We start from the raw sequence: 18526 nt of genomic DNA, 5'->3' as shown, positions 1-18526 counted from the left end.
ACCACGGTTTACTTCTCATGAAAATCTGAGTAAACGTTCTTTTTAAAGCAAAGAATAAGTTTTTGAATGCTCTTGGAAAAAGTGTGAAATTCTTCATAGGCTGTAAAGCCCCCACAAGGGTTACTTGGTTCTAAGATCGTCTATTCCTTGTTCTAGAGCGTGACTGGCTGGCTGTGGAGAGGGGCTGGCCCGATGGCTCTGTGGTCTGTTAACTCTTGCCACGGGACAGGGGAGCAGTGTGGGTGATTTGATGCCACCCCAGCGTTTAACTGAAAGCATGGGCGTGGTGCGTGAGTTCAGAGGCCACAGGTGGCACTCACTGTCCTCGCTTGTGCTCTCCCCCTCCAGGGTGCCCAAGGCTGTTGGCCATGTGGGTGCGTGATGTCCTCACTCACTGTGCTCCCATCTTCCTCCTCCCCCCTTTCTTACTTGCACTCACTCTTTGTGTCCTTTGTCAAGTTCACTATGTGTCTGATGTGCTTATCACAACAGGTTTGCTCTTGCTGTTTGTTTGGGAAGAAGATTAGATGGGATTGGGAGCATTGGCCCCAGCTCGGTGACTAGTCACTGGGCAACCTTGGAGAGTCATGTGATCTCTGTAGACTTCTGAGGGTTGCTCTAGACCTGTCTGTGCATCTTAGCCACCCGGAGAGCTTTAAAGACAAACAACTCGGACTCAGTAGGTTTGGTGGCAGGTGAGGGTGACTGTGGCCTCTGGCCGTCCCTGTTGATAGAGACAGTGCTGCATCTCCGGAAGCAGTGAGCCCAGAGCCTGTGGTGACAGTCAGGCCTCCCTGCCCTTGTCCCAGGGAAGGGTGCATGTTGGACGGCCCACCAGCTGTGTGCCATCTGAGCCCCAGGAAAAGAGTAACTCTTCAGCCCTTTCACCCCTTGTCTGACTTGGTAAACTTGGAACATAGCGTCGAGTTCGGGGAGTGGGAGCGGGGAGTTGGGAATGGTTAGAACGGGTGGTCTAGATTTCCAGCCCCCGGGTCTTGAGCAGTGACTCTGGACAGCTCGGTTATTTGTGGTACTTGCACAGTGATTCCAATTTGATCTTTTTTTTCCCCTTTCTCTAGGTACTTTTAGGTTGAAATATGCCCCTCCAGCAGAAAGTCTGGACTCCACAGATTGATATTTTTCTCTGGCAACAGAACACTATTAAGCCATGGAGACATAAGGAAAATTAAATACAAAACCGAGAAGTCTAGTTGCTGTTGAGCTTAATATTTTTAATCCAAAGGTGCTTTACTTTACTAGGCTGGATAGAGAACCTAGTGTAGGAGTGCAACTGTTTTATTGCCAAAATCCTAGACCGGAGCTTGATGTCAGGACTCGCCTAGGGTCTCTCCGCGGTGGGGGACATTGGCCACCTCCACCCTTGGTCGCAGTGCAGAGCTCCCGTCCCCCGAAGAGCGTTGCCGGGGTCAGTCCTTCTAGGCTCACACGCAGTTCCAGGGCAGCTACGAGAGTGGACTCGAGAGCCGAAGGTGGGAGTTCTCCGGGTGGAGCGCCATCAGGCGGACTCTCGACACCCCTGGGTGAGGGAAAATGTCGCCCTTGTTTTGTGTTTTGTTTTGTTCCGTTCCTGAAGTGGGTAGGCACTAATCTCTGGGCTTTTTAAGGATTGCACTACCGAAGAATGTAAACCGATGTCAGTCCCTGCAACTCTGGGAGACAAACTCCTGAGGCCAGCCGGTGCAGGACACTCAGAGAGGCCGTTTTCAGAGCGTCGGCACCAGCAGGCTACGTGACTTAGTACACAACAGAGATTTCAGTATTTCTTTCCCTCCTTAAAACACTTGTAGCAGTTTCAGGTTTTTAATTTTTTTCTGCAAATAAATTTAAACTACATCATTAAATAGAAATAGTTACTCGCAACAACTTAATTTCTAAGGGTCCAAGTCCCAGAGAATCCCGAGTTGTCAGAGCTTTCAGAATCCCCTCCTTCCCAGCCCTTCAGTAGCTTTGCATCCTGTCATCTTCCGCCACGAAGGAACCTGGCAGAGTCACGTGGCAGCACGGCCTTTGTGCCTGGGCTCACGGGTGCTGCACGTCCTTAGCACAGTTCGCGAGTTCTTTTCTCTCACACGGACTTCCCAAGGACCCAAGGCTCCCTGCTGACGGATCCGCACTTGAGACAGACGTTTCAACAATAAGACGGTCCTAGAATTTGTGAGCAAAAGATTTGAAATTTTCTCCTGTCAACTTCTTTTGCATTAGGCTGTGTATTAATAGTTAGTTCCATTAAAAATTACCTGGAAAGCTACCATAGAAAGTGGTAAGACTCTGAAAGAGACCACGCCAACAGTACAGAGCTACAGATCTGCAGAAGGCTAGTTCCACCACCACGCGGCTCCCGGCGCCGCCCCCGCAGAGAGAGCGTTTGGGTCTGAAATTTAGGGCCTTAGACCTTCAAGGCTAAAGGGAATTTTCTGCTCAAATAATAATATTAATTTAAATGCTAAAGCCTTCAATATTAAATTATTGATTGGTAAGGCCTTGCCCAGGGATTTTTCCAGTTGATTGTTTATTTAAAAAAAGAAAATCACAACATTCAGACCATTCTTAAAATGGGACAATCAGCCTCACGCAAAATTGGTGTGAATCAAGACTGCCCTCGAGTTGGAGGCGGCGCCACGTGAGGCTTCACGCTGTGCCATCAGGTTCCTGGCTGCACAGAAACTAAAGCAGAAAGTTGTTACCTTTTTTTATGAAAGGCTTTTAGTAGAATTTCTTAGAGTTTTATTTTAGTCGAGTTTTCTTTCTATGCAATGCAGAATTGACAGACCTCTGTGCTCTCTCTCCCTGGTACACAGTATTACGTACAGTTTGAAGCAATGGTGATGCTTACAGCGGCTGTTTTGGGGAATGTTATATTGATCTCTTAAATTATAAACACTACAAAATGTCAAAACAATGAGAACTGACACAACTTTGCCTTAAAGAGTACTAGACTGGAACTCGTCATATATGTTAAGGGAAGACTTGGAGTGTGCATTGATGTTTACCATTTTAATATTTCTGAGGGCCGTCACAGTGGCCTGGGTATGTGCTGAAAGCCAAACTTTTAAATTTTTTGGTTTTTTAAACAAAGAAATATTTTAAATAAATCCTGTTTCAACAGTGAAATTGTTGAAAACTGTCTCATAACAAAAAAAAATCCTGTTTAGGTTTTTTTGTTTTAGTGGTCAGTATTGCGGAATGAAAGTGTCTGTTGTTACCCTTATAACTATTTTGATAAATACTAGAGGTTAGCACTAAATACAACAAAAAATTAGAACAAAAACCTTGATTTGATGTATGACGTTCAAGTTGAGGTACGTAAGTTCAAACATTGTGGCTGTGTTCCAGTCAACAAAGGTCTTAGAAAAATTCCCAGTTGTCTGAAAGTGTGCGTGCAGTGCAACGCCTCCAGCGAGGCCATTCCAGGCTGAGAATTGTAAAAGGTCAATGGGAAACACGGCACACAAAGCATCCGGCTGCTGATCTGTGACATCTTGTCCCAAGTGAATCCTGTCCTTGGACTTGGTGATATTTGCTAGCAGTGTTGTCTCTGGTGAATTTCTCTCCAAAAGTAACCGAAGTCAGTAAGCCTAAAGAGCATTTGCATTTCCTCAGAGGACGTCCTCAGCAGCTGGAAACACATCAGACGACCCTTTCAAAAGCTAGTCATTTTCCTGAAATCGTGGACTCAGTTTCCAAATGATGTGGCAACCAGGTGGGTGTGGCATCAGCCACTTGCTTTGTGCAGTCTGTCATATATTAAAGCTTCTAACCCCATTTTTAATCTCCAAGAATGGGGACAGTAGAGTGTACAGATCGAAGCAGAATACAATGTTGGGATAAAACAGCTATTTAATCTTCTTTTATTTTTTAAGCAAAACACTCAATTTTCTACCTTATTTTCTAATTTTTATTTCATGGCAATACTGAAAATTGGGAATTGTGAAACATTAAAACTCTCAATTGCTAAAAAGCACTGAGGAAATGGGAGCTAGCACTTAGAATAAAGACAAAATTATTTTCTTGAAAGCAGGTATGTGATTGAGTATTAAAAAAAAAAAACCAGCATCATCTATAATCTCCAAAAGGTTACAGGAGTCGCTTGTTAATATAGTAGTTAGTAGGTTCAGTATTTTAATTCACTATTTAGAATTTAGGTCCTTTATCGCAAGAAGTCGACGTAGTTAGTTTACACTACACACGGTGTGTGGAGGCGCGGGAGCAGTGGTAGTAACTTAGCCTGACGTCACACAGCTGGTTTCCCGTCTGGGCACAGGCCGACCGAGGCTCACGCACTCCAGTGTTGCTAGTAAGCACTTGCTGAGCGGGCATTGGGTTGCACCCTCTGCACTCCCTGTCACGTTGTCACTCTTCCTGCTTCCATGGTGGGTTATCGGATGCCTTGCTAGTTTCATACACTGATTAACTGATGGTGTTACATGTTGAAGAGTCTTAAAGGTCGTAAGGGAAACCGTGTCCCTGGCTCGGCTGGGCCGCCGAGCCCAGAGGAGGGGCCTGTGGCACCTGAGCGGGTGGGCCGTCCTTTCCAAAGTGCAGGTGACTCGCCAAGAATGAGTCAGGGGACATGTAAAGCCATGGGGTTCTGAAGAGGCTCAGTGATTGAAAAGTCCCGAGGTTCAGAAAGTATCTTTAATCAACACTTACAAAACTCCTACTGTGCTGGTTGAGGCCAAAGGTCAACGTTACTACACTGTTAATGGAGGGAGGGGAGCACGGGTCGTGGGTCCCGGATGTCGTACCAGCCCCTCACATGCTCAGTTCTTACATGCACAAAGACAAGGCTTTGGTACAGAAACTGAAGACCTCGTGTACTCAAGAATCTTCACAGCTTCTATTGGACATATTTTCTTTTTAGGAATGAAGGAAAATTCTCCCATTTTTGAGCCATTCTTTTATGTCAATTCTACAAAATTGCATGTAACTTTATAAATATTTTTAAAAGATATAGTTTTGTAAATATTTAATATTCTGCTAATTTGATTTTGAATTGTAAATGTCAAGTATTCTGTTTTTGGGGTTTTTATGTTTTATTATACTTTGTTAAAAAGAAAAATTGTACATTTTTAGAATGTTTTTATGAGTAAATTTAATGTACTTAAAATAAAAATTTAAAAAAAAAGCTGTTTCATTTTATTAGGTGTTGGTCTCATAGAATATGAAGCACACATCTTTTCAAATAAATTGCACTTCTTGCTCTCCAAACTAGGGCGTCTGTCCTTTCTGCCCTCTTCCCAGCTTTACAAATGGGACAGACCTGGTCTTAGATGAACGTTTCCCAGCGTGGTGAATGCGCCCTGGCATCTGAAGCGATGACCTCGCTCTGGATTTGGGATGGTGGCAGTCTAACGAGCATGTGCCCACCAGGACTGTGGTGTTCTCGTGAGCAGGGCCAGGCACCAGAGGGAGGATTCTGGCACCTTTTCCCCAACAGAGATCCCCAAAGCCTCTTGGTCTTCTCAGGCCTGTGGTTACAGAGGAAAAACGCGTGCGCATACGCACACGCAGACTTCCAGGCACGGTTAGGGCTCCTGCCAGGTAAATGACAGCAGGCGACACAGCTGGCCCCTCTGGCAGGGAAAGCCTTGCTGTTGGGTCACCTCCAGGGCCTCAGGGTTGTCTTGGAACCACACAGGCCAGGCCTCTGAAGATGGGGACACGTGCGCATGTGCTGAGCAGCGAACTCGGGGAAGCAGAGCCTTTCCCTCAGCTCGTGCCGTTTTCTTCACTAACGTTTCCGTGCCTACTTCAATCTGAGTTGGCTCCAGCATGTTCCGATGAGTAACGCTGGGCACTACGTCTTTACCCGATGCGGCTGCCAGGTCGGTACTGAGGGACCGTAAACCACATGCCTTCTTGACCACACACACACTCTCAATACTTGTTTGACTTTGTTGTTCACTTACAGTGGTAGCTTTTCAAGTGTTTATTCCCACAAAACAACTAGGTCCCGCATCCATCCTCATACTTTGTATTATCTGTAAGTTCTCAGAGGGTTTTAGTTTCGTACAGACAAGACCAGGTGGCAGGACCCTGACCAGGTGAGGAAGGTGCCCGTGACAAGGCAGAGACCTGAGTCGGGTGTCCCTCCACCAGCTCCTCCCCAAGCACAGTGCAACCAGCCTCCGCGCTGTCAGGAAGGACAGGCCCCACTAAGCTCTGCACAGTACAGACAGCAGACAGTCTCCACACAGACCCAGAAAAGCGAGCTTTGATGACAGTTTTTAGTTGTGCCTTTATTCACCTTAGTTTGTTAAAAATGTACTTGTTTTAAAGATCCTATAAATAGAGTGATCACCCACTAATGTGGGATGTAAGTCCCCCTCTCAGCATGGTATTTTTGTTTTTTAAAAAGCAGAATTTCTTACAGGAATCTTATTGATCACACAGTAGTTACAAGAATGTCCGATATAATGGCATATACAGTCTAAACAAGACAGGCTGATTAAGGATTTACATAATGTAAAAATATACATATTCAAAGTTAGCCATGTGGGCAGCGGCATGCAGCTGGAAGAGCAGCGGACGGGAGGTTGGGGGCTGAGGGCCCAGACGCAGTAATATTGCTTTTCCCTCCGTTCCCGAAGATAACTTCCACTAACAGATACATGTTCCACACATCTAAATACACAAGGGTAAATCGTGACCTGCGACACGTAGTCTAAGTGGTCTGTGAGACTCCCACAGACACACGAAATATGAACCCCATGCAGGCAGGAGGAAGCACTGGTCATGTATTCTACTTGGACTTGGAAAATGTTTAACTCTTGCCGCTGACATCTGGAAGAGCGCGCGTCTCCTCTTGCTGTGTTTTCTTCACCATTGACATGCACTTGGTGGGGAATTCTGATGGTGGGTCAACCTAACAGTGATAACTGAAATACTCTTAAAAATGCTGTAACTTTAATAACATATTTTCATCACACACTTAACATAAAACATGGATCATCTACAGCTTTAAGCCACAGGGTGGAGAAAGCGCATCTGAATGGTAATGCTTTTCCTTTCAGTATCCCACCGCTCCCAGCACTGTCCTCAAGAAGGAAACTGATCCAGCCGCTTGCTCATTTACCCAAGCAGGCTCTGCTATGAGCTCTTAAAGAACATCCAAAACAGAAGAAAGGTCGCTCTTTTTCTCTGGGCTTTTTGAGAAACTAAATCAAAATGATAAATTATTCAAGGCTCCTAGTGAGCAGCGGTGCTTTTCTGTGTGTAACTATCTAGGGAACAAATCAAAAAACTCCCACTGCAAGCGCGTCGACGTGGGGGAGACTTATCAGGAATCAGGAACCTCAGACAGCAGTGCAGAGTTTTCTCAGACACCCCCATTTGCCCTGCTTTTTGCCACTTACGGCAAATGCGTTTTGGGGGCCACGCTCGACAGCTTATGCTCGCAGATCCTCCTGGGAAGATTGCTCTAGTTGAGCAGAAACCCTTGCATAAAAGTCGGCAGGCTCTGTGAACCTGGAGAGGAGACTCATGTCTCTGAATGCTCAAATTGCAAATTCCTATTGGAGAAAGAGCATTAAAGTAACTTGAAGGTCTATTTTATTGGCAACTCAGAATGCAAAGTATTTTATTTTTAAACTTCTAAATTTGAAAACAAGACAGCCTAGGTTAAATAATAGTTTTCCAAAGCTGAATGTGCTCATTTGCAGCTCAGTTTTTCTGCTTTAAGTACAAAAAAACAACTTCCTAAAACTCCTAGGCAGGAACACTACTGTTTTGATGATCTGTGATTAGATGAACGGATCGATCTCAGTTGGTAACATCCCTTTGTTTTTCCTTGGTAAGGGTTTAAAAAATTCTAGAACAGACGCATTTTTCTAGTCTTACACTGACAATTTCATCCCAAATGTCTCCTGAGAGGCATATACCATATACAGGAATCCATCTTCATCCTTCTCACTTTCATACACTTCAGAAATCGGTGTGGACACGCTCACCATGCTGTGTCCATTCACTAACAGGAAGAAGGCTTGATTAGCGTTGAGCTGTAAGCGCCTTCTATTGAAAGAAAACAATGTGAAGAAATATTGATACATCAATAACTGGGGAGCGTGTGTAAAGATACCCCCACCCAATCAATATAAAAGCATAAAGATTATCTCTACTATTTCTTCTCATAAAGCACAGGGCATCTTCTATGGATACTCACGCTCAGTGTTAGTGATAATCCCTGACACATGGTTCTTACTACATTCCCAGGTCACTGTTAAACTCTACTGTCTGAACAGCCATTAGTATCTAACGTGAGAAAAACTGTTCAAAATACAATTTACAAACTAAGATCTAAGCTCGTGCAATTTATTACCATTGCACCAAGTCGACATTCTCTGTTACTAATTTTGCTACACAAAACTTGTAACTTTTCTGATTAAGAGACAACAGCTATACTAGATGTTATGATGAAAGAATCAGAAGGGACATGAGATCCAAAAGGTAAGAAATATAAAAACTCAGAAATGAAACACAATTTTATTAAGCTTGTATAGATTTTAATCAGAACTAAAGATTTACCTGTAAGTCTGATAAAGAATAGAAGTTACCCAAAGAAATAAAAAACAAGAAAGGTGATTAAATACCTAATTATCTTGATGAGCTCACTCATGTTGACATGGTCAGGCACAAGGAACTTGGTTTTATCCAGGACAGGAAGCTGCTTCTCCCCCTTGTATCGTTCTATTATCACCTAGAAAAGCAGCCGGAGAAGGGATTTAAAAATAGCCATTAACAATGAAAGCAGATGAAATACTTCCTGTGTTGTAACTCGCACATGCCAAAACGGGGTTTAAAATAGCACATTTGTGGCAGCGTCCCACATGGCACAACTAGAAGGACCCACAATGAAGCATATACAACTGTGTACTGGGGGGCTTTGGGGAGAAAAAGGAAAAAATAAAATATTTAAAAATAAATAAATAAAAATAAAATAAAATAGCACATTTGTTAGTTTCCTCACAGATCTCCTGTCAAGAGCGATCACTTATTAGCTTAGACTCTATCCCTGACAGAACATGCTACGGAAGAAGTGGCTGTCTCCAGGGAAGTGAGCAGGGTGGCTGCAGGATGGGGACAGAAACTTTGCTATATATTCTTTTGTTATTTGGAACCATGACAATATACTACCCAGCCAGAAAAGACCCCAAGCCTTATGAGAACAGAGAGGCTGGTACCAGCTTAACATGTAAAGATTTTAATCTATCTATGTCAATTCAATACCACTACTTCCTGTGACATGGCAGGAGTCCCTTTTTTTGTTTTTGGTGAGTAAGATTGGCCCTGAGCTAATATCTGAGCGATTCCTCCTCTATTTTGTATGTGGGATGCCACCACGTGTACGTCTGCACTGAGCATCCAAATTCGCAAACCCTGGGCCACTGCAGCAGAGCATGCAAACTTAACCACTAGGACATGGGGCTGGCCCCTGAGCCTCATTATCATCTGTTTACTGAGAACTGCAGACATCCCTCTCTAAGTACAGCAACACTCTACCCTGTCACAACAGTGAGAAGCTGAGAGACAGGAATGGAACATCTTTAGGTAATGTTTCTTTAGAAGAGGGAAAATGCCGTCTGTCCATTGTTCCACTATATGGGACCTACCTGAGGTTCTGTGTAAGGCCCTGTAAAGCTGTTATTACCTTCCTTGGTAAGATCGAGGGCTTTATCTACAGGGTGTGTTCAGAACATGATATCCACAAGGAGTGTCAGTGGGTACACGTGCCTTGGTTTAAGTGGTAGCAGAAATCAGAGGCCATACAGAAATCTTGGATTGCTGGCTCCAGAGGAGGCAGAAGTCGTCAGAGAATGAGAAGAAAAATTCAAGACTTTAGAATGCTTCCAATAAAGGAACACACAGGAGCCTGGGAAATGCTGGATAAGACGACCATGGGCCACTTCCGCTCTCATTGCCGAGTCCGGTCTGCCTGGACGGGCGCTGTTCTAGCTGCTCCTGACTCACTATGTGGTGGTGATTGCCATAAAAACACACTCCCCTATAAATGACTGGTTTATTTCTCAGTTTTCTTTTTCTTTTTATTTACTTTTTATTTTCCCTTTACTCTTCTCATGTAGGAGAGAAGATATATAAGTAACAGGATAAGGAATTTAGCTAGATCAGAAAAGTGCCTTCTCAAATGTTTCACTGAGGTAATAGTTCTGGACAGGAACTTAGAGGAAAAGGCCGCCCTTGGGGAGTGGAGACTGGGGGCCCGCAAGCCGCCTGTGCTTTCTCTGTCCAGCCGTCCATCTTACTCTCAACGAGTGCCTGTGGGTCTGCTGCTCAAATCTGTCAGAGTGTCACAAGCACAGACATGGAGGTATGAATATGTGATTTCTGCAAAATGCCTGAAACTACCAGCAGAAAGGATTACTGTGAAGGTACACAGATAATCACATTTCAAAAAGAGGCTGTGGAATAAACCCTGGCAGACTGCTGAGCTGGTTATTTTCCACTGGCTACCACCTGCTAGTAAACATAGTAGGTACTCAAAGGTGAAGAAAAACCTTAAAGTTAAGGAAATTCCCCAGAAGGCTCACCCCCAGGCCTTACATTGACAAGGAGATTGTGAAATTTCCAACCAGTTTAAGGAAAACAGAGAAGGTGTTTTACTGGAGAATCCTGCAGCTGTGCAACTGCTGAGCAGACCCACCTCATTCTCTTTTCTGTGCACCTTACAGCCCAACCCATGGCATCTTTCACCATCTCACCCCACACTTTGGTACGAGATGACCAGTCAGACAGCAAAACATGAAAGCTTCTACGGAATTTAGCAGTGGGGTTTCTAAGTGGTCTGTAGAATTAGTAGGAGGTGAAAACCATGTCCCCAGGATTACGTGTATCTTTCCCACAACAACAAGGAATGGGACTCTCTTTCCACTTTGCACAGGAGAATCCGGCAGCTCCTCTCAGAATGTTATTAACTAGCCTAAGATCACTTAGTAACCTTGAACCTAGGGCCTGGGTTCAGCCTCTGTCTGAGACCCAAAGTTCCTTTTGGCCATCTCTCTCTAGACCTAGAGCCTCTGCGGGACCCTGCTTATGGTCCACCGCCAAAGGCTCTGGGGCACAGCACGCTGCAGGCACAACAAGCAGCCAAGGCCCCGACACACAACCAAAAAGAGCAGCCTCTTTCCTCCAGCTCTTGCGAAGAAGCCAGTTATAAGAGACTTCTCTGAGGCATCCAAAGCTGGGCAGCTTGGAGCTGCAGTCTCTTTGAAATCCTGAGAGCTACAGTCTTCCCACAGCAGCAGTCTTTGCTTCCTTTAGAAGATGGTGGATACTTCCTTCCACTGATAAAACGTTAAGAGTGTTAACACCTCTATCCCTTCCCCCGGCAAATAAATACATTTGATTTGTTAAGTGTGTAACGTTAAGGCAGCAAATTCAGACTTGGGAGGAAACAAAACATGATTAGATTAAAAAAAAACAAAACAAAACGTGTAGATTAAGCTATCTCAATTCTATGGCACAAAATTGGCACCCAGGGGTTGCGTGTCTGAGGAGTCCTGGAGAAACGTGTGAGGTAGTTGCACATGGCAGCACTGCACTGAGCTTGCTCCCTAAGCAGTGCTCTCTTCTGCAGAGTGTTAACGACTGAAACATAGGTGCCTGGGACGACCTACCGGGATTTTGGTAGGATGCTGCTCTCGGATAAGTCGGACATCTTCTACTCTTTGTTCTGCAACAAAAGAAGAGACAGGCATTATTGAGAGCCAAAATGCAGCTGCTTTCCTGCATTTTTACTGGTCACTTGCATATCTGAATTCACCTATTCTTAGCTGTGGCAGAGCAAAGCAGTAAAGATATCCTGCCTGGAACTGAAAGAAACAGCACTAGCAACACTTCATATCTGGCAAAGGCTGGTATGTGAGGCTAAAGGCAACTTACATGGAAACCAACATGAAATTACATGGCTCTACCAGGTGGTATGACATAAGACCAGGAGCACAGAATTCCTCCTTCTCAAGGGTTTGGAACCCCAGGTTCCTAGTGAGAGATAATCAGCAGATTAACTGCATGGCATTACCAATCTTTCCTCCAAGGACTCTTACCACCTGTGTGTTGTGAATTTTCCAGTTTAAGTTGATATAGAAATCCATTATAAACCATAGGTTCTTCAATGCAATTTTCTCTTACTACTTCCAGCTTTTTTTAAAAATCACGTTTGATAATTTGGCTTCCTTTCGAACTTATTTATTTTTTGAGGAAGATTAGCCCTGAGCTAACATCTGCCGCCAATCTTCTTCTTTGTGCTGAGGAAGACTGGCCCGGAGCTAACATTTGTGCCCATCTTCCTCTATTTTATATGTGGAACACCACGACAGCATGGCTTGACGAGCAGTGAGTAGGTCCACACCTGGGATCCAAACTGACAAATCCCGGGGCCACCGAAGCAGAGCATGAGAACTTAACCACAACACTACCGGGCTAGCCCCTAACTTCCAGCTTTTTAATGATATAGTGCTTAAAAGAAAACAAACTGGCAAGAGAAAGGAATATGGAAAAAACAGAGTGCCCTATTTGAGTTTTAAATAGTTACGCTCAGTGCCCAAAAGAAATAAAAGTTTAAAGCACAAAATCTGTTGAATCCTTTTGTGAAAATATCTCTATATTTTCCTCCTTAATATAATCACTTATTTAGCTTTCAACAGTTGTACTAGGCTCTCTGGGTAACACAGGAAACAAACCAAGCCAAGTCCAGTTCTCACTAGGTGACAACAGAATTGAAGAGATATGTCATATCTAAAGCAGTATGTGAACATATGATTAAGATGGCATTAATCAAAACCTTCCAACAGAAAATTAACAAAATCATCTTGATTTACTAAAGTAGAATTCATTCTTATGGTGTCTGCAAATAAATGATCAATGTCATGAATTTCCTGAGAAAATACTTATAATGGTAGCTCCAGAAAAAGATGCTATGACCTATATAAATGTGAATTTATTCCAACATCATTGCCAATTTTGTATTTTTAAAAACATTTTAGCATCATTCTCCATAAAAACTACTGAAATAATTCCCACGTTCAAATATGAATACATAGGTTCTATTTCCATTTTTCCATCCAACATTTCTTTTTTTTAATTAAAAAAAAATTTTTTTTTTAAGATTTTATTTTTTTCCTTTTTCTCCCCAAAGCCCCCCAGTACATAGTTGTATATTCTTCGTTGTGGGTCCTTCCAGTTGTGGCATGTGGGACGCCGCCTCAGCGTGGTTTGATGAGCAGTGCCATGTCCGCGCCCAGGATTCCAACCAATGAAACATTGGGCCGCCTGCAGCGGAGCGCGCAAACCTAACCACTCGGCCACGGGGCCGCCCCCCCATCCAACATCTAAATCAGCTTCTAAGATAAATTACTAAACATATTTGCTTTAGACAAAGAAGGCTGAAGCTCATGGACTCCCACCAGTGCATATTCCTATTCAATGCATGAGGATAAGAATGAATTTAGCTATTGTTAACAGTAAACTCAACCTAGTGGTCCTCATCTGTGATACTGTGATTTATAACAAGAAATATACATTTGGTACAGCACAGAGCTCCCCAAACCCTTGGAATTTCCTAAGTGACAGAAGTGATGAAGAGGTCAGCCCAGTGGTGCAGTGGTGCTCTGCTTCAGGGGTCTGGGGTTCACCAGTCTGGATCCCAGGCACAGACCTACACACCGCTTATCGAGCCATGCTGTGGCAGCCGTCCCACATATAAAATAGAGGAAGACGGGGCCAGATGTTAGCTCAGGGCCAGTCTTCCTCAGCAAAAAAGAGACAGGTTGGTGGCGGATGTTAGCTCAGGGCTAATCTCCCCCCAAAACAAACAAACAAAAAACAGTGATGAAGATGTCAATAAAGACACAAGCCCCGTTCAACCACACCAAAGTTTAGGTTAATGTGATGACTTTCAGAAAGCTGAAAATGATGGGGGCTGGTTGCCAGGGGAACGAACCAAGATTAGAAGGTTGTAACTTTCAGTCCTATCCCTCGACTACCAGGAAGGGGAGACAGGCTGGAGATGGAATTAATCACCAAGGGCCAATGATTTGATCAGTCTCACCTGAGTAATGAAGTCTCCATAAACACCCAAAAAGAGCGGGTTCAGAGAGTTTCCAGGTGCTGGGTGAGTGGTACACACCAAACTCCATGGGGACAGAAACACGCACGCTCAGGACTCTTGTGGACCTCACCCTACGTCTCTCTTCATTCATATCCTTTAATAGCCTTTATAATAATCCAGTAATCTAGTAAGTAAAAGGTATTCCTGAGTTCTGTGAGTCACTGGCAATTTAATCAAACATGAGGGGCTCATATGAACCTGATTTACAGCCAGTTGTCAGAAGCACAGGTTACAACCTGCACTTGCAATTAGCATTTTATTTATTTTTTTGGTGAGGAAGAGCAGCCCTGAGCTGACACCTGTGCCAATCCCCCTTTATTTTGTATGTGGGACGTCGCCACAGCATGGCTTGATGAGTGGTGTGTAGTCCCACACCTGGGATCCAAACCCGAGAAACCTGGGTTGGTGAAGCAGAGGGCTTGTACTTAACCTCTATGCCACCCTGCCAGCCCCACAATTAGCATTTTAAGTGGTGGAGGAGAGGCAGTCTTGTGAGACTGAGCACTTAACCTGTAGGATCTGAGGTTATCACCAGGTAGACAGTGTTAGAATTGAGTTAAATTGTAGGACACACAGCTGAACTCCCTGATGCTCTAGGACCTGTCCCTATGTCTGTCCTACTGCAGAAAAGGTGCTCTACCGTCTAGACTTAGCTGTCAACCCTCTGCACAACAGAAGGCTTCATTTTGTCAGGGTAGATTATTTCAGAGGTTAGGGGAAACCATAATTTAATTAATCCACTCTAGCAAATGAATAACTCTTTAATAGACCCTGGAATGTATTTCACACTTAAAAGCTTATCCTAATAAATCTAAAAAGTAAGTGGGGGCTGGCCCAGTGGTGTAGCAGTTAAGTTTGTGCGCTCTGCTTCCACAGCTCAGGGTTCCTTAGTTCAGTCCCCAGGTGTGGACCTCCGCAGCACTCATCGAGCCACGCTGTGGTGGCATCCCATCTACAAAAAGGAGAGGAAGGCTGGCACACATGTTAGCTCAGCAACAACCTTCCTCACCCCAAAAAATAAATAAATAAAAATAAAAGGTAAGTGGAAACATTCAGACAGAAGGGGAAGACACTTTTTTAACACAAGGAAACAGGTTTATTTTGGTAAATGGAGATGGAAAAAACAAAACAGGCTCTAAATGTGAGGCTTCAAAGTCAAACGATAGCGTCGAAAGTTTTCTTTGTCTTGATTTATTCCCAAAATATGGCCCCCCAAGGAAGACAAAGGTGATTATTTTTATTAAAGGTGAGAAGACTCAGGTATGAGGACAAGTGACTTCCTTAACGTGAAAAGAGTAGCACCAAAGTCCCACAGGAATGTCTCTAGTGTCTCAGCCAGCTGCAGTGGAAATGCAGTGAGCCAGCAGTCACTCAGTAAATTTGGCATATGCTGATCCCTCCCTCTTTCAGAGGCTAACAGCATATTTAACAAAAGCATTGCAAACAACTTAGAGCAAAGGCACATGCGAGCGATTCTTGTACTCGGTTATTCCCAGCACGCTGTGATGACCTGTCTGTCATCTGCCTGCCTCAACAGAGGGCCCCTGGCAGGCAGGGCCCAGTTCTAGTCGTCTCTGTCTTCCCCAGGGCTCAGGCTTGCACACAGAAGATGGCTAACAAACAAACGAAAGCTGTAAAGTGGAAATAAATACTGTTCCAAATGCCTGTCAAGACACACTTCCCCAGATTCCTTTTCCTCCTGTCTCTAAGAATCCTTACAAGCCTTACAAACAGATAAAAATAGAGGATAGGAGTCTAAGGTGTCTTATTTTACCAACATATTATTTGCACAGTTGCTTTTAGATTCCCTAGGGCATTTAAAATAAAACTTTACTTACACACATTTTTCAGGTTTTACCTCACTGAGTGAGATGGAAGCAGAATACATATTTTCCTCAATCTGTCTATAAATCATAAACCTAAGACCCGACCCATCAGTCAGGGACACAGCTTAAGCTCACGGCGTGCTCCACGTGTTCTGGCATAAATGTCACTCTGCAGTCTACTATCAGACGAGCCCGGGCTGTAATTCTAGGCCAACACATAAGCTTCCTGAGACACGCAGCCCCTTTCCTTATTATGGGGAAGCTTAAGACCTAATCTGCCGGTGAACAGTGTGTGGGAAACGGATCTGTCACTGCACAAACCGGGGCCACCCCGGAGGAAAATGATGCGAAACTGTTACATTCGAGGAGGCGGAATCCAAACTTTGCTCAAATACAGCGCGTGGAGTTCACGAGCTGTTTGGAAACATCTGCGAGGACACGCACACGGCGCTCTTGGCTCCGCGTCGGGCCACTTCACCTGCTGGCAGCGACAGCCAGCCGCTGGAGGACAAGCATCCCCGTCGGAAGGTTAGAGGCGCAAGTCCAGACCCCGCCACTAGGCGGACCGCGGCCGCCACCTCTCCGGGCCCCACCCAGTTCCTCCAGCTACAAAAGGATGGGTTGTTCAGGGCGAGCGCTAAGACCCACCGGGACCCTCGCCGCCCTGGCGGAAGGCGCCAGCAGGACCTCGCTCGGTGTTCAATCGGCCTCGGCTCCCGCACTCGGAGCGAGAGCGCTGCCCGCGCGAGCGGGGGCTGCCTTGGGTTCTAGAGGGAGGTTCTCTCCGAAGAAGTGACTCCCCTCATTTACGCGGCCCGAACCTGTGAAAACGGTCGGCGCCGACACTCACGATCACCACCATCAGGAGCGCGCAAAGGCAGGAAGGGATACCTGACGCTTCCCTGCAAAACGAGTCTAAGAGATCTTTAAGAAGAAGGGGCGGGGGAGGCAGGCTAAGGGGGGACCCCCCACATCCGGCGTGCACAGGACGCATCACCGGGGAAAGGGGCCCCACGCCCCTTCGCCCGCAGGGTCCAGGGCACCGCCTGCTAATCCGCCAGGACAGATTCACGTCGCTTTTCCTGCTCTCACCACCTGCTCTCCTTCAGAGGTTTCCCCACAATACCCTAAGAATCCTCTAACCAAAGAGACAGCAGCTCGAGCTTCAGCCCTGAGCAAACGGGCCTCTCTCCCGCACGGACGCGCCGGGAACGCTCAGACGGCGGCGTCCGCGGGGCCCGGGCCGCCGCGAGCGGAGCTGCTCGGCCGCCAGGAGCGGAGCGGAGCTTCTCTCCGTCCCCACCGACGCCACGGGCCCGGGCGGCTCCAGGCCGGCCCGGCGGAGACCCGGCTCGCGGCGGGCAGCGGGATGGCCCCGGCGGCGCCGAGCGCCTACACCTGGGGTCGCCGCCGCCGCCAGGCCCCGCCGCGCTCGGGGACACCGACGGCGGTCCGGGCTGGGGGCCGAGCTCCCCGCAAGCCCCCGCCCGGCCCCAAGGTGATTCAGCACCTCCGCGCCCGCGCCCCGCGGGACCACGGTGAACGCCCCAGGCCCGGCCCGGCCCCGCGGCCCTGCCGGCCCGGCCCTCCGCCAGCCCGCGGCCCTCCCGCCGCCTCGGCCCCTCCGCTCCCGGGCCGGCCCCCGTCAGCCTCCACCGCCTTCAGCCCCTCAGTCCTCCAGGGCCCCCGACCCCCGCCGCCTCAGCAGCCCAGACCCCTCGGCCCGGGCCTCCCGGGGCCCCTCAGCTCTCCGGCCCCGCGGCCCCCGCCGCGGCAGCCCTCCTGGCCCTCGTCGGCCCCCGGCCCGCCCGGCACCCACCGAAGGTGCGGCGCTGCTTGAAGGTCTTCTCCGACGGCATGGCGCGAGAGGCTGGGCGGGGGCGGCGAGGCTGGGGGTCCCGGCTGCTCCAGGCGGCGGCAGCTCCGACTGTGGCGACAGCGACTTCCCTTGTGTCTCCTCAGCCCGCAGCTGCGTCAGGTGACCGGCGCGGCGTCCCGGGAGGCGGGGCCAAGGCAGGCCGTGGTCGCCGCCATGGCGGGCGTGGCGGAAGCGGGATGCGCGTAGCGTGGGGGGCGGGGTCGGACGCTTGCGCGGCGCGGGGCGCGCTCTGCGCATGCGCGCGGGCTGGGGTCGGACGACACAGGTGACAGCCCGTGTCTGGACAGTCTGTTGGGCGCCCCCCGCCCGAGGCGAGAGTCCCGGGACTGGGGAGCCTCGCGCTGCCCGCACGCCCCAGGCACGCGTGGATACGCCTCCCGGCTCAACTCCGGGCGGGGGGCGGGGAAGCCCAGGCGCGCCCCTGGGTCCCGGCCTCCAGTCCCTCCGTGGCGGACGGGGACGCGGGCCCACGTGGCGCCGTCCCGCGTGGCCTAGCCGCCTGGACTTAGCCTCGCTTAGGTGTCCCGCGCTAGGTGCTGATGGCCGATGTGTCTCTACCCGAAAATAGAGTAGTCTTGTGCTCCCGTCCCGTGAGGGTCCCTAGTTAGGGGCGGCTGGTTGTTTCTTAGGTGTTCGCTGTTCATCTCTTTTCATGGGCTTTCCAGATCAAGCACATGT

General features: G+C 47.4%; 2 protein-coding genes across 3 annotated transcripts in view; one reads left to right on the top strand and one right to left on the bottom strand.

Moving 5' to 3' along the window:
* The window catches only part of ZCCHC14 (zinc finger CCHC-type containing 14), a 66239-nt gene extending 61290 nt beyond the window's left edge, over window positions 1–4949 (top strand). For both annotated transcript variants that reach the window (XM_070612458.1, XM_070612456.1), the window contains one exon: window positions 1080–4949. In XM_070612458.1, the coding sequence (XP_070468559.1) occupies window positions 1080–1135 (56 nt within the window). In that variant the 3' untranslated portion in view covers window positions 1136–4949. The remainder of the gene's footprint in view (window positions 1–1079) is intronic.
* Window positions 4950–6239: 1290 nt separating this feature from the next.
* Window positions 6240–18096, bottom strand: MAP1LC3B (microtubule associated protein 1 light chain 3 beta). The gene is made up of 4 exons (XM_070612459.1): window positions 17789–18096; window positions 11652–11707; window positions 8610–8716; window positions 6240–8031 (listed from the first exon to the last, which is right to left on the bottom strand). Exons 1-4 carry the CDS (start codon window positions 17826–17828, stop codon window positions 7857–7859), a joined length of 378 nt encoding a protein of 125 aa, XP_070468560.1. The 5' UTR covers window positions 17829–18096; the 3' UTR covers window positions 6240–7856.
* Between the last annotated feature and the right edge of the window lie 430 nt (window positions 18097–18526).

This window comes from Equus przewalskii, chromosome 3, assembly GCF_037783145.1.
Source record: "Equus przewalskii isolate Varuska chromosome 3, EquPr2, whole genome shotgun sequence".
Classification (NCBI taxonomy): domain Eukaryota; kingdom Metazoa; phylum Chordata; class Mammalia; order Perissodactyla; family Equidae; genus Equus; species Equus przewalskii.
The sequence above is the reverse complement of the archived record's forward strand: the minus strand, read 5'-3'. Positions and strand labels throughout refer to the sequence as shown.